A 14,790-nucleotide genomic window follows, 5' to 3' on the forward strand; every position below is an offset into this window, starting at 1 on the left:
TTATTGGCCCAACTTTAGCTTGAGGGGCTGAGGTTTGGAGGGGCACACCGTGATTGAGGCAGGCTAAGGTTGTTCTAGATCAATCAAGTGCCAACTGCACAGCGACTCTCTTGAATATTTAGCTTTTTCCTCTTCAGCCTCAATATTAAGGCCCAAATTTAAGAAAAGTGGTGCTGCCACTTTTCTTGCGCCCCCCTAATACCACCATGTGTGTGTCATATTTAATATATGGAGCACCATGGTGCAAGGTAGTGGCAATAGCATCAACATTTTTGACACTATTGATGTACTGTGCAGTATTAGTGCCTAAATGTTGGCACTAATCTTGCAGAGTACATAGGGGCCCATTGAAAACAATGGTATGCCCCCCCCCTTTAACGCCTACTCTGTGCAGGCGTTAAAAATAGCCGATAAAAATGGCACAGTGGAATCTCTTAGATTCCACTGCTCCATTTTTGCAATCCCCTAATGGGGGAACACCTCCCTTCCATACATTATCCCTGGCGCTGGCATAATGTGGCACAAGCAGTTACAAAGTGGGGCAATGCATGCATTGAACCACTTTGTAAATATGGTGTGGCGAATTTGGCCTCTTTGGGCCACATTAGCATCATAAAAAATGATGCTAATGTTGTGCAAGGAGGAGCTGGCCCTCTTAAAACTGGGCCAAAGTTTAAACTAGGTCAGCACTAGACCTTCTTTGTTTAGCGATAAACCAGATGAGGGCTAGAGAAGTGGTGCCTGCCCTCTGTAATTGGGCTTCCCAAGTTGCATCTTCTCCAGACCCCAGACGAGCCCAATGTATCATGTTAAGAACAGACGAGGGATTCAGGAGTGGTAAACAGGGCTCGTACTTTGTGTGTGTGTGCAGCTTTTCCAGAAAGGCTGAAACAGCAACCTACAATACAGAGAAGCAAGCAATGTGGCGGGAAAGACAGCAGCAACAAACAAAAGAGAGGGGTGGAAAGGGTAGCTGCAACAACAGGAAAAAAATCAAGAAAAAAAAGTGCTATGACAACGCCAGAGTTGACCGGGTCATATCTCTTTTTTAAAAGCCATGTTGCACTGCGCTGCTGTACAATATGTTAAAAAATAGTGCCTAAATTAAAACACATACAGTGGAGGGACACTAATTTAACTAAATTATTTAATCAGTGCTTGGTCCATGCACCACAGGGAGAAAAATAAGTGATGCATGGCAAAAGCTGCCTAATTTGAAGGCAGCAAAGAAGAGTGTTGATGGCAATGAATGGTAAGCAATGAGCATGTTCCAAGCCAATTCATGCTTACACAGGATCAACCTAAAAATGTGCTATTAGCTGATAATTCAGGCTGAGATCAGGAAATGTATTGTTAATGTGTTACCTTGGTGCTAAAGGAAAGCATTACATCATCTACATTGATGAAGCTTTCCCCAACATTATCACTACTTGTGTCTGAGGCAAGAGCCTGTAATGTTGGTGTGTCCATCTTGCTGACTTAACTATGTAATGTCTTGAGCAGTAGCACTGCAAGGTCATTTTATCCCTTCTGTCTGTGGCATAGCACTGTGAGTTCTGTATAATTTTTATTTTTTTTAAAGTCTGAAAACAAGGATATTGGCCCTCATTACAACCCTAGCGGTCGGTGATAAAGTGGCGGTAATACCGCCACAGGCCGGCGGTAATAACTTTGAAATTATGACCACGGTGGAAACAGCTCAGATAGACAGCCACTTTAACACACCGCCTGCCAGGGCGACATCAACAGGCACCACGGCAGTAACCGCCTACAGCCAGGCGGAAGACAATGTTCCACCCACTGTATTATGAGACACCAATCCGCCACCATTTTCATGGCGGTACCAACGACATCAAAAGCCTGACAGAAACACTGCACAGAAGGGAAACGACTCACCTCTGGAGACTCAAGGAAGAACCACTCCTCAATGGAGCCCGAGTTGCATGTGTTCCCCTAGGCTCCAGCCCATCCCCTGCAGCCTCGGATGGCTGCCCACTGGGGCAGCTGGTGCTGGTGGCGGTGCTGGCAGTGGTGGGGGGAGGCTCCAGCCCATCCCCTGCAGCCTCAGACGGCTGCCCACTGGGGCTGCTAGTGCTGGAGGAGGTGCTGGCAGTAGTTGGGGAAGGCTCCAGCCCATCTCCTGCAGCCTTGGATGGCTTCCCACTGGGGCTGCTGGTGCTTGTGGCGGTGCTGGTGGTGGTGCTGGCAGTGGTGGGGGGAGGTTTCAGCCCATTCCCTGCAGCCCCAGATGGCTGCACCACCATAGTTGGTGGTGGGGGCTCCGACTGAGTCCCGGCACCAGGCCCCTTGCCCTTCCATCCAGCAGCTGGGGATGGCTCCTTGCCCTTCATTCCAGCAGCTGGGGCTTACTCCTTGCCCTTCCTTGAAGCACTTGGGGCAGGCACCCTTTCCATCTGGCTGGCTGGTGGCCAGGATCCTTTCCCACCTGGAGTTGCTGGGGACTGTGCCCGTGGACTGGGTGGCTGAGGTGCTTGCCTGGGTTTTGACCACCCTGGCCTGATGTGAGGGATGGGGGGAGAGCTAGATATGAGGTCAATAGTGGTGAGGAAAGGCTTCTTAGGGACATTGGGGCGGGAAGAGGGAGATGGTTTGGGAGTGAAGGAAGAGGGAGTGGTGGTAGGAGGTGTCAGTCTGCTGTGTTTGGGTGCAGGTGCCAGGGCTGGATGCTTTTGTGAGGTGGATGGCTGTTGGGTGTCTGAGTGCTTGTGTTTGTGTACTTTGGGAGGAGGGGGCAGAGACACAGTGTGAGAGGACACAGGGGACGTATGAATGGATGTGGGGGTGGTGACTGCCAGTGAGGGGTGTGTACTGATATGTGTGATCTGATAATGGTAATGGATGAGGATGTAGTGCATGCAGGTGTGAGTGGAGACGCAACTGGGAGGGAGGTGGACGACAAGGAAGAGGGGGACACAGTGGAGGCAGTGGATGTTGGTATGTCTGATTCTGGATTTTGTTTGAGTGAGTGCCTGTGGGATGGAGTGTGGTGCTTGTGTTTGCCATGTCCACTCTTGTGTGTTGTCCTGGGTGCCTGCTCGCCTGTCTGTGTTCTTGGGATAGGATGGGGTTGAGGGGAATGGGATTGGGAAGAGGAAGTTAGAGGGTGGAAACAGGGACAATGGCTGCCATCAGAGAGGAGGCCAGAGCCTGGATTGATCTCTGTTGGGCCGTCAAGCCAATGTGAATGCCATCCAGAAATGCACTGGACTGTTGCATTTTGGCTGCAGCCCCTGGATGGCATTCACAATGGTTGACTGCCCAACAGAGATGGATCGCAGGAGGTCAATAGCCTCCTCACTCAGGGCGGAAGAGCTAATTGGGGCAGGGCCTGAGGTGTCTGGGGTGAAGGAGATGCCCACCCTCCTGGGTGAGCGGACACGGAAAACTCGCTGAGGGGCTGCTGGGAGAGCGGTGCTGGTACGGGGGGTGGCGGCTGAACCTGTAGATGGGGTGGGCACAGAGGTGTCTGCCACCATCAGCGAGCTTCCATTGGAGGAGGTATCTGTGTCCAAACTGTCCCCTCCAGTCTCTGCCGTGGTGCTCCTCTCGCCCTCCGTCCCACTGGTGCTCTCACCATCGGTGGATTCGGCCTCCTGGGTCTTGTGAGATGCAGCTCCCTCCATCGCCGGTGCCTTTGCTCCTCCGCCAGATGATTCTAATGCACATAAGGACAGGAAGACAAAACAAAAAGGGGGGGGAGACAAAGGATACACTTGGTCAATGGCGGCAACCACACCACAGTTGGTGTACACAACACAGTCACACACAGGGAACAGCCCAACGCTTTAGGCAATGCACTACCAGTCACAATGCTAGTCACCAGCCCATGGATAGGGACACCTAACGCAAATTGCGGCATACCTGAGACCCACAGACCCCTGCCCAGTAGTGGATGCCTACTAACTTGGTTGGAGGACTTTCACATCAGAATCCTGCCCAACATGGGACCTACTCTGCAATGCCAGGCCTGGCCTAGGGGCACCCAAGGGCCCCCACCCGAATACCACCCCACCAGGCATAAGTTGTAAATTAGGGCATTGCCCCCAAGCACCCATCTAGCTCCAGGTAGGCCACTGCCAGTATGCAGCCCATCAGGGGGGTCAGGGTTTGACGGGCACGCCTTCCTCGTTGGGAGGCCATCCCCAGCTGGGCCTCCGCCATCTTCCGGGCCCAGCGTCTCAGGTCCTCCCACCATTTCCGGCACTGGGTTCTCCACCTGCCTTTGACCCCCAGGGTCTGCACCTCCTTGGCTATAGCACGCCATATACCCTTCTTCTGATGGGCGCTATCCTGCAGGGAAATAGGCACAGGGAAAGGTCTTAGTCCGACCGTACTGTTTGTTACACTCATGGCCCACCATGCCCCTTCCCACCCCAATTGGCACAGACATGGCCCAGCATACATGCTGCAAGCTGCCCAGGGCCCATCCACCAACCCCCCCACATGAGGCCCTCACACACAGCATTCCATGCATTCACGCCCCATGCATCGTACTCACTGTGTACTCACCTGTTGGTCTGGAGGCCCAGACAGCAGTCGGTACTGGGGTAGGACCCTATCCACCAGTGGCTCCAACTCTGCCGAGGTGAAGGCATGGACCCTTTCCCCAGCAACACGAGCCATGGTCGGTTCCAAACACAGGTCACAGCAGCACTTGCAGTGTAGGTCCTCTCCTGTTGAAGGTCAGGTAGCTAGTGAGTGAACAGATAGAAAATGTCGGCCACAACCGCGGCGGTGCATACCGTCACCGCCGCTGTACATCACCATTGGCCACTGTACCCCATAGGGCCCAATTATAACCAATTAGGAGTTGCACAACGGTTTTCGTCCGCCTCCCGCAATGGCGCACAACGTCAGCGGAATTACCTCATTTCAACCTGTCCCTCCATACAGGACAGGCGGACGCCATTTCAGGGGGGCTGTAGGCCATGGATCCTAACTGCGTCACAGTACACAAATGCACTATTTGGACATCTCCAACAAAATAATGTTACAATCACAATATGCATTGAACTGTAGTGGTTGGAATGTACAGATAATGACCAGCTGCTCAATCTTTTGCCCCATAGATTTCAACTGCTGCGGATGAACAGGAGATGGAGACATACCCCCATGTACAGACCCCTGGTGGACTCAGCAACAATGGAGGACAGGCACATTATCCTCACTTATAGACTTGACAGGGCCACAATCTCAGAGCTGTGTGCCCAATTGGAGCCTGACCTAATATCTGCTATCCATCACCCCACCAAGATCCCCCCTCTTGTGCAAGTGCTATCAGTGCTCCATTTCCTGGCAACTGGCTCCTTCCAAGTGACAGTGGGCTTGGCAGCAGGAATGTCACAGCCAATGTTCTCAATATTGCTGACCAGAGTGTTGTCTGCCCTGATTAAACACATGTGCAGCTACATAGTTTTCCCCCAGGTGGAGGATTTGGCCACAGTGAAATCTGACTTCTATGCAATGGGACTTACACCCAACATCATTGGGCAATCAATGGAACACATATTGCATTTGTCGTCCCCCCGGCGAAATGAACAGGTGTTCAGAAATCGAAAGCGTTTTCACTCCATGAATATCCAGATGGTGTGCCTGGCGGACCAGTACATCTCCCACATCAATGCAAAGTACCCTGGGTCTGTGCATGATGCCTTTATCCTGAGGAATAGCAGCATCCCAAATGTGATGACCCAACTCCAGAGGAACATGGTGTGGCTAATAGTTGAGCTCTGGTTCCCACCCAGTGGATGTTGATATATGGGTATCGTGTGGTCCCTAATGGTGAGTGTGTGGCTAACAGTTGTCCCTCAATATTTGCAGGTGACTCTGGTCACCCCAACCTCTCATGGCTACTGACCCCTGTGAGGAATGCCAGGACAAGGGCAGAGGAACGTTACAGTGAGGCACATGGGTGAACAAGAAGGATTATAGAAAGGACCTTCGGCCTCCTGAAGGCCAGATTTCGTTGCCTCCATCTAATAGGTGGATCCCTGTGCTTCTCACCCAAGAAGGTCTGCCAAATCATCGTGGCATGCTGTATGTTGCACAACCTTGCCTTGCAACACCAGGTGCCTTTTCTGCAGGAGGAGGAGGCTGGAGATGGCCGTGCGGCAGCAGTGGATCTTGTGGACAGTGAAGATGAGGAGGCAGAGGATGAGGATGAGGACAACAGAAGTGCAATTATTCGTCAATACTTCCAATGAGACACAAGGTAAGACAGTGTTAATACACATATATTTGACAGTTTGATGTGTGACATTGTCACTGGCAGGCTGTGTATTCCTACTTCTATGCCCACTCACTGTACTCTTTGGCATCTCTTTCTGCAGATGTTGGTGCCCCAGTAGTGCTCCTGCTGTGTTCAGTGCAGCCAACCTCAGGTCTTTACTATGTAAACATTACTGTACATTTGAATTGCAATGTTTGAACCTGGTTAAACAAATACATTTTGAAAACATTTGGCATACAGCATAATTGTACTTTATCAAAGTGTGTTTATTGCAGTGCTCTGAAGAAGAGGGTGGTAGTGCAATGGGCTGGAGTGATGATGGAGGAAAGTCCAGGTTAGAGTCCAGTTTATTTGTATCACAGGTACATTGTCCAAGGTGGCATAGGAAGGGGAGCAATGGAAGTTCAAGGTGGACAGGCTGACAGAGTGGAACACAAGGGTGACAATCAGGAAAGTCTTATTTCCTGGCAGGGGTCTTGGCAATAGTCTCTGGCTTTTGCCTGGATTGCAGGGAACGTTGGCGGGGTGGTTCTCCTTTTGCAGGGGGAGGTGTGCTGGTGGCCTGTTGGTCCTGTGTGGGGGCCTCCTGTCCACTAGTGGCATCGGAGGTGGAGGGCTGTTCAGTGGTTCTGCTAGTGTCAGGGGCCCAGTGGGGTGCTGTTGCCTCCCTCATACTGTTGGCCATGTCTGCCAGCATCCCTGTAATGGAAATCAGGGTAGTGTTGATGGCCTTTAAGTCCTCCCTGATCCCCAGGCACTGTCCCTCCTACAGCTGCATGTTCTCCTGCAACTTGTCCATGTTCTGGCCCAGCGTATCCTGGGAATGTGGTTTGCTCCCAGGATCGTGGTGAGTGCCTCCTGGAGGGTCGGTTCCCTGGGCCTGTCCTCCTCCTATCACAAAGCAGTCCTCCCAGCTTCCCTGTTGTCCTGTACCTCTGTCCCTTGAACGGTGTGCCCACTGCCACTGACCCTAGGTCCCTGATTGTCCTGTGTTTGTGGGGGTGACCTGGGGTCCCTGTAGTGGTGGACACACTGCTGATTGACGTGTCCTGGGGACAGAGATATGTGCCCGCTGGGTGGGTGCTGTGGTGGTGTTTCCTGAGGGGGAGGCTCTGTGGTGGTGTGAGAGTGTGCCTGGGAAACCGACTGTCCGGAGGTCCCTGATGGGCCAGGGTGGTCATCCAGATCCAGGCGACCAAAGCTACTGTCAGCACTGTGGGCCTCTTCTGTGGGGGGACTGGATGTTGCTGGCACCTCTTCGCCGGTGACATTGGCTGGGTTACCTGTGGGGATGTAAATGCAGTGTTATTATTCTGCATGTGACATATTGTGCATGGGTGTTTTTCCCTCTTTGGTTGTTATTGCCCTGGCAGCTTTGCCTTGTGTGAGTTGTTATTTGGTGGGCTAGTTGATTGTCTCTAGTGTGCATGCTGTAGTGCTAGGTGTCCATGCAGGGCTGTGAGCGGTGCCCATGCATTGGTATGGCATGCAGGGCTTGGCATTAGGATGAGTGGGTTGTGATGGTAGGGTGTGTGGGAGGTGGTGGAGTGATGGGAGTGAGGGTCAGGGTGAGGTATGTGATGGCATGCAGGTAGGAGGGGTGATAGTAATAGGGAATTGACTTACCAGAGTCCAGTCCTCCTGCTACTCCTGCCAGGCACTCAGGATGCAGTATTGCCAAGTCTTGCTCCTCCCATGCTGTTAGTTGTGGGGGAGGAGGTGGGGGTCCACCGCCAGTCCTCTGCACAGCGAGTTGGTGTCTTGCTGCTGTGGAACACACCTTCCCCCGTAGGTCATTCCACCTCTTCCTGATGTCATCCCTTGTTCTTGGGTGCTGTCCCACAGGGTTGACCCTGTCCACGATCCTCCACCACAGCTCCCTCTTCCTAGCAATGGATATCTGCCACACCTGTGATCCGAATAGCTGTGGCTCTACCCGGATGATTTCCTCCACTATGACCCTTAGTTCCTCCTCAGAGAACCTGGAGTGTTGTTGTGGTACCATGAGTGTGGTGTGTGTGGTATGGGTGAGGGTGTGTAGGGGTGTGTGTTGTGAGGTGCATGGGTGGTGTATAGGTGATGGTGGTATGTGGCTCTGGTAGTGTGAGTGGTCTTGCTGTCTCTCTCTGGTGGCAATTGTTTGTATTCATAAAGGCTTGTGGGTAATGTGGGTGTGTGTTTTATGGTGTTGTGGGGGTGTGGTGTGTGTATGTGTGTCAGGTGTGTGTAGTTTGAATTGACTATTGTAGTGTTGTTTTGTTTGTGTGTGTGTATTTTGAGCATGGCGGTATGTACCGCCAATGGTTTACCGCCTTTAGTGTCCGCTGTGGTGATTTGTGGGTCATAATGTTGTGGGCGTAGTTCTGTTGGCGTAACGGTGTGGGTTTTGCTACCTCCAGTTTATCACTGACCTTTGGCCTGGCGGACTTGTGTGTGTGGCTGCATAGTGACGGATAGGTATGTGTGTGTCATAATATGGTTGGCGGATATCTGCTACAGCGGCAGTATGTTGGCGCAGTTGGCATAGCGGTAAGTGGGATTTACCGCCAATGTCATAATGAGGGCCATTGTCTTGATAAGTGACTGCAACAGCAACACCTTTCAAAGTTTCTTTCAGTATGCACTAAAATTCAGATGCTGTACTTTCTAGACCAAACTTCAATTGTAGTACTAAAATATACTTTCCGATGTACAAAGGTGGGTAAATCGTGAGATTATGTTCAAGTCCAATCTGGTGAAATGCACTCACCAAATTGAGTATAGAAAATACCAATGCACCTGCAAAGTGACATAATCTTGTGCAACAGATACTTATCAATCCATATTTGTTGTTTGAAAACATAAGCCAATGCACCTGAGCTTTTCAAGGACATCACCATAGGAGACCTCTGGGGTGAGGATTCAATAGGATCGATAATCTCATTTAAGCACAACTCTTCCAGCAGGTCTTTCACTTTCCATGTGTTTGGTAATTATACATTCTGAACTTTATGTAATATTAAAACTGCCTTATCATTTAAAATGCTTTTGTACTTAAACCCTTCAAATCTGCCCAAGTCTCTTCTAAAGATTTTGGAAAGTTTTTGTTGCAACAACGGCATGAGCTGTTTCTCCAGTGCTTGTCACTAACAGCATAAATATGTATTTTTAAGTCTTTTTAATGAGGTCATCTGAGAATTGGGTCCTACTTTTCAGCCAAATAGACTTTCTCACTAGTTGTTCTTCCCTTAAATTCTAACTCCACTCAAAATTAGCCAACCACCTTGATTTTATCATCTGTGTAACTAGTGTAACCACCAGGCTGGACATCAGAGGGCAGCAGCTCTCATCCCACACATCGTACACTACTGACTTCCCAGATATTGTGAATCACATGCAGGATCCAACCATCAATATGACATGCTTCCAATCCATCCCAATATTACATATGAGAAATCCTCCATATGTTTACTACCCCAAACAGACAATCACATTAGGATTCAAGGTTGTAACCTCTTCATCTTCATACATAACACATATGATTTTGTTACTGGAAATCGCTTTGCACACTCTTGCCCTGATTTCAAATGTTATCTAATGCAAGGCAACTTTTGAGATTCCCCACATGAAAATAGCTCCCACACCTATGGCAAGTCATGCTGTTGTTTTTCAGCTCCCATTTTCCCACTTTTTTTGCTACTCAATAGTCACATCACCTAATGTTTTCTCATTTTTCTTTAAGTTACTCATGACCTCTGATTCCTTGGGCAAATCTTTCAGATTGTTTAAGCCTTTTTGCAATATTTATAGTGGCACTCTAAGTTATCTCTGGCACCACCCATATTCTTTCTTGCACTTTATTACTGTTTCTTTTTATTAAAAGCCAGTCTCTTAAGACTTTGTCACAACATATTGTTTTGAATTGACACTTAATTGCTGAAGCTGTTAAGGCAGAGACACATATTTCAATTGTTTCATTGTCTTTTATGCCCTGGAGTGAAAATTGAATCTCTCCATTACAACATTTATTTTTGCTATATCTTAAATTCAACTTTCTTACTGTACTTCCAAAAACATCTATAGTGCTAGCATTCCAAATTAATCTTTCACACCTGCCCCAGCTAAGCTGTGTTTAAATGAAAAGAATGTCTCCTGTGGAGTGCATTTGTCCCCTTCAAGTTTACCATAGTTCCTGTTCGATGTGAAGGATCACAAACCTGTTGCAGAAAGATTGATGGTGTTGAAATATTGGCCATTGTGCACAACTACATGATAGATACTGATGTTGGCCAGGAAAAGTAAGATGTCCTTAGGAAATAATCCTTCCATCATAAAGGAACAAAATGCTATGCAGACAGAACCTGAAGACATAATCTCTCTAATAGCATTCTCTTAGGAGAGCACAAACATAAATACCTCTTATTTTCTATTAAATATTTTTGTGCCTGAGGATGACAGAATAAAGAATTCATGCACCACTACGAGCCAGTACCTTCTCATGTATGAGGTCTCTTTATACCCATCTTATCAATGATTTTCTTTGAAGAGGTTGTGGGGAGAGTAAGGAAGTGGATTACTTGTTGAATGGGAGGGGAACCCAATTGAATGAGTAGTCATAGTCCTCGTCAGGGTGAACCAAAACAGCCACTAAATAAACCTGTGCTTACTCTGGCAGCTTGCCACAGAAGCAGTCAGGCTGAACTTAGAAGCATGTGTGAAGTATGTATGCATCACTCAGGAACAAGTTTGTCCCACTGAAGGTTTTACCTTTTGACTTTAATGTGGGGTCTGCATGCCATTGCTTTGCAGAGCTCTGCTTCACTCGGTTTTGGATCTGGTGAGATTTCCAGCTGTGTGGTGAGGCTCTGAAGAACTCTACATCCCTTGGAGTTGGATCCAGTAGAGCTTTTGGTGAGGAGCAGTGTGGATCTGCGTCAATTGCCATTGAATCTGCAAAAGCCCTAATTGAGAAGCTGTTCAGCTCTGCAGGAATTTGCGTCACTGTGCGTCGGATGCAGTGAAACCTTAAGCAGGGCAGGGAGAAATAAATACTGCCTCCCGCCATGACTTTGACGATAGCATTTGGGGTCGGGACTCTCTCTCAGCAGAGAGAACCATGTTGGATGCAGTTGGGGCAGGTCAGCTGGAAAGCAGGAAAAGCCTCTGGAAGCTTCTTGTGTCGCTGTAGCTTAAACAAGAGATCAGACAGCTGATGCTTGGAGTCACTTCTGGCAGGCATAACTCAGTCTTTCTTCCGCAGCAAGCAGCGCCGTCCTTTTCAATCTTCTCAGGCCTAAGAGTCTTCTGTATTCAGGTTCTGGGGATGACACTTTTACACTCAGTGTAAACCTATGGTTGGGGAACACCCCTTAGTCTAACCCTTAAACTGGTTCTGGTGATTTCTTCTCTTTCCCCTGGGTTTGGCTCCAGCTTGTCTAGTGAAACGAAGGGCAGTCAGGCTCTTGTGTGAGCTGCATCTGCCATTGCCAAGCTAGGCTTCTTCTGAAATCAGGAAGCCCCTAGACTACCTTGTGAAGTGTAATAAGGGCAGGGGCCCAGCTCCTCCTCAATCATCCTAACAGGAAGACCCTCAGCTCTCCAACCTGGGCCCCTTTGTCTACTGTTTACTCTTGTTGTATATTGGACTCAGACACTTTTTGTGAAAAACATTCCAGTAATTCACTGTTATGCTTCTATAATTCTTAATGTTATCAGGAAAGCCCTGCCTGAAAAGCACATTCACCAATCATAAGTTGTTTTCTGAAACGTTGACTAACATTGAGTTCAACCAATGGCTTCAAGTATTGCAGATCCCCACTTCACTTTCCTCCTGTTGTAAAACTCTCCAAAGTCAATGGTGTTGTTCAAGGTAATGTGGTGAAAAGAAAATATCTTTGCACAATGCTGCATGCAGCGTTCTCCAATCTGCTTCAAGAACGTTGTCTGCGTTTGTCTACAACAGTATACAAGAACACACTTACTAAGTTGTGACTATGAAGAAGAATTGTATGCCTTAAACAGTAGCAGGTAAGGAGAAATCCAACATCTTTGTGCCCCAACCATCAAGGAGACTACCCCATTACATTCTATAATTTCCTAGAGTCCACCCACACACTCTAAATTAAACCATAAGTAATACACAACACTGCCCCTATGAAATCATTATTGTGATATCAAAATTAAATGTTGCTATATCCTTCAGTATGAGTGCTGCATTGCTAATCTGTTTCACTGTCTATTTTTTGTCAAAACCTAATCTACTTTTGAATTGTCAGTAGAAATTATAGTAATTTTTTTTTTTTTCAGGCATACTCTACGCTGTGGCAATAATGGGCCCTGGGGCCGCCTTCCTGTTGGGATCCGCCATGTTGCGCTATTATGTGGACATAGACAAAATCCCAGCAGGTAGGTTGACTGCTTGTGCTGACTTTTTCATTCTCTACAATGTACTTCAGTGGATCTTTGTTTGGCAACAGAATTGGGATGCCACCCTTTTGTACAGAACAATGTGATGACGCCAAAAGAAATAAAGAGTTTGGATGGAGAGGGTGTTCATTAGATCTGACAAGTTTGCTCTTGGGTTGGTTCTTAATTCTAAATCCTGCGTCAGTAACTGACTCACCTGCATTTATAAAATTCACTGGAACTATGACTTGTTTGCTCTCATACAGAGTATATTTTTTACTTCACACCACAGGGCTGGAGGAGAGAAGCCCAATTTTAGTAACTCAATATTGTTTTAAGTATACTTATTTATAGGTTACTTTGCTAAATAGGGTTGCAGATGTTCTACCAGTGTAGTAGCCAACCATTTCAAATATCCCAAATATACATAAATGAAAAAAATCTTTCAAACCACCAAAATTAACAAAGAAACAGAAAATCAATGGTTTCTTTTGTAAGTTAAATATGGGGAGACTCTGTAACATATCAGTTAACAAAGGAAAACGTTTCATGTACATCTACATGATGCAATGGTGTTGTCATTCATTAAAGGTGTGCAAACTCACGACACAATATTGGTGGCACAGAATATTGAGATCAAAATATCAAAAGAAATATTGACAGGTAAGTAAGACTAGATTTTCTATACCTAACTCCATTATATGTACCTATGCAGTACATACATCTTCAAGGTAAGTAGATGTTGAGTCAGGATTAGTAAATCTATACTTCCCTAAATGCTATTATATTTCACTATCTTCTCTCATGATATTCTGTCCTCTATATTCTTGTACCACAATGTTGTTGGTGCTGATATTCATACGTACAACCTTTAGTAAGGGTTGGGATTTTACTGCACACCCTTTTGGTGCACCTTGACTTTCTCCAAGTTATGCTTTGGACAACCACTCAGTATGCACATAGCATACTCTGATCTGTAGCAGTCATGCAACACATAAGACCTGTGACATTTTATCAATCTGTATCTCTATTTCACAGAAGTAGATGAATAGAAACCCATATGCAGTCATTGCTGATATCCTCATGGTGATCTGTTTAAAGCCCCTGCTCAGTTTCTAGTGATCAGAAGCCATTGATTAAGGCATACTTCAGCCAGTACTTGTGTCCTGGCTGAATAATACATCCACAGACACATGCACATACCTTGCACCTGCACAGTCATTAGAAGGGCTAAACTCTGAGAGTTGCACATTTCAGCTCATTTTCTCCTAGTTCCCAACTTCTCTGACATTGGTGTCCAAGATGGGGTCAGGAGGGCCTGATCGATGCTAGCTTTTCAGGCTGAGCTTTGAGTATGTAAAATAGTTCCACTACGTGTCATTGTGTGTAAATCACTTTTACCTAAATATCATGTAAATCTGGTTTAGCTATGGCCCTGTAACACAAGAGTCAGACACCCCTGTTCTGAGTTTTAAAGAGTTGCCTTTTGAAAAGTCCTCCACTTCATTCAGAAAATGATTCTCAGATGCTGTTCCAGTCTCCTGGATCTCTCTCCTCTGTGCGCTCAGAGCATGTCCCATTTTCTCCCAATTGAAGATGCTATTGTAAATATAAAATCCCTTTTCTAAACATTTTCTCATGTTCGGATTGTTAACAACATTGGGCCAGATGTGCTACAATGAGGAATACCAATTTTGGAGAGAATTGCAATTAAGAAATAAGTATTCATAATGTATAAAATACTTCGGAGTTTCATTAGCGATTCCTAGGAGTCGCACATAGACCTACCACATGCATATTAATGAGATGGGTCATAATTTGCGACCCATTAGGTCAGCAGTCCTCCATGTCTGTGGTTGCTTTTTATTAAAGCAATCTTTTTTAAATAATGTATTTCTTTTTCCTTAAAGAAAAACAGGATGTGTTTAAAAAGAAAAAAATAATCTTTGCAGTTTAATTGTTTTTAAGAGTAAGCAGTGGTCCGTGCAACCACTGCCTGCTCTTAAAAATATTATTATTTACATTCTCAAATGGCAAGGGGTCCCAAGATGACCTCTTCCCCTTTGCGAATGGGTTACCACCAGTTTTAAACTAGTGGTAAAGTATTACTGTTTTGCAACAGGAATTTGTCACAAAACAGTAATACATACCATACC

The 14,790-nt window shown here is 46.9% G+C and overlaps 1 protein-coding gene across 1 annotated transcript in view; it reads left to right on the forward strand.

Moving 5' to 3' along the window:
* LOC138249740 (solute carrier organic anion transporter family member 2B1-like) overlaps positions 1-14,790 on the forward strand; it is a 464,484-nt gene that overhangs the window by 240,793 nt on the left and 208,901 nt on the right. The window contains exon 6 of the mRNA XM_069203799.1: positions 12,536-12,634. Within this exon, the coding sequence (XP_069059900.1) occupies positions 12,536-12,634 (99 nt within the window). The remainder of the gene's footprint in view (positions 1-12,535; positions 12,635-14,790) is intronic.

This window comes from Pleurodeles waltl, chromosome 8 (genome assembly GCF_031143425.1).
Source record: "Pleurodeles waltl isolate 20211129_DDA chromosome 8, aPleWal1.hap1.20221129, whole genome shotgun sequence".
NCBI lineage: Eukaryota > Metazoa > Chordata > Amphibia > Caudata > Salamandridae > Pleurodeles > Pleurodeles waltl.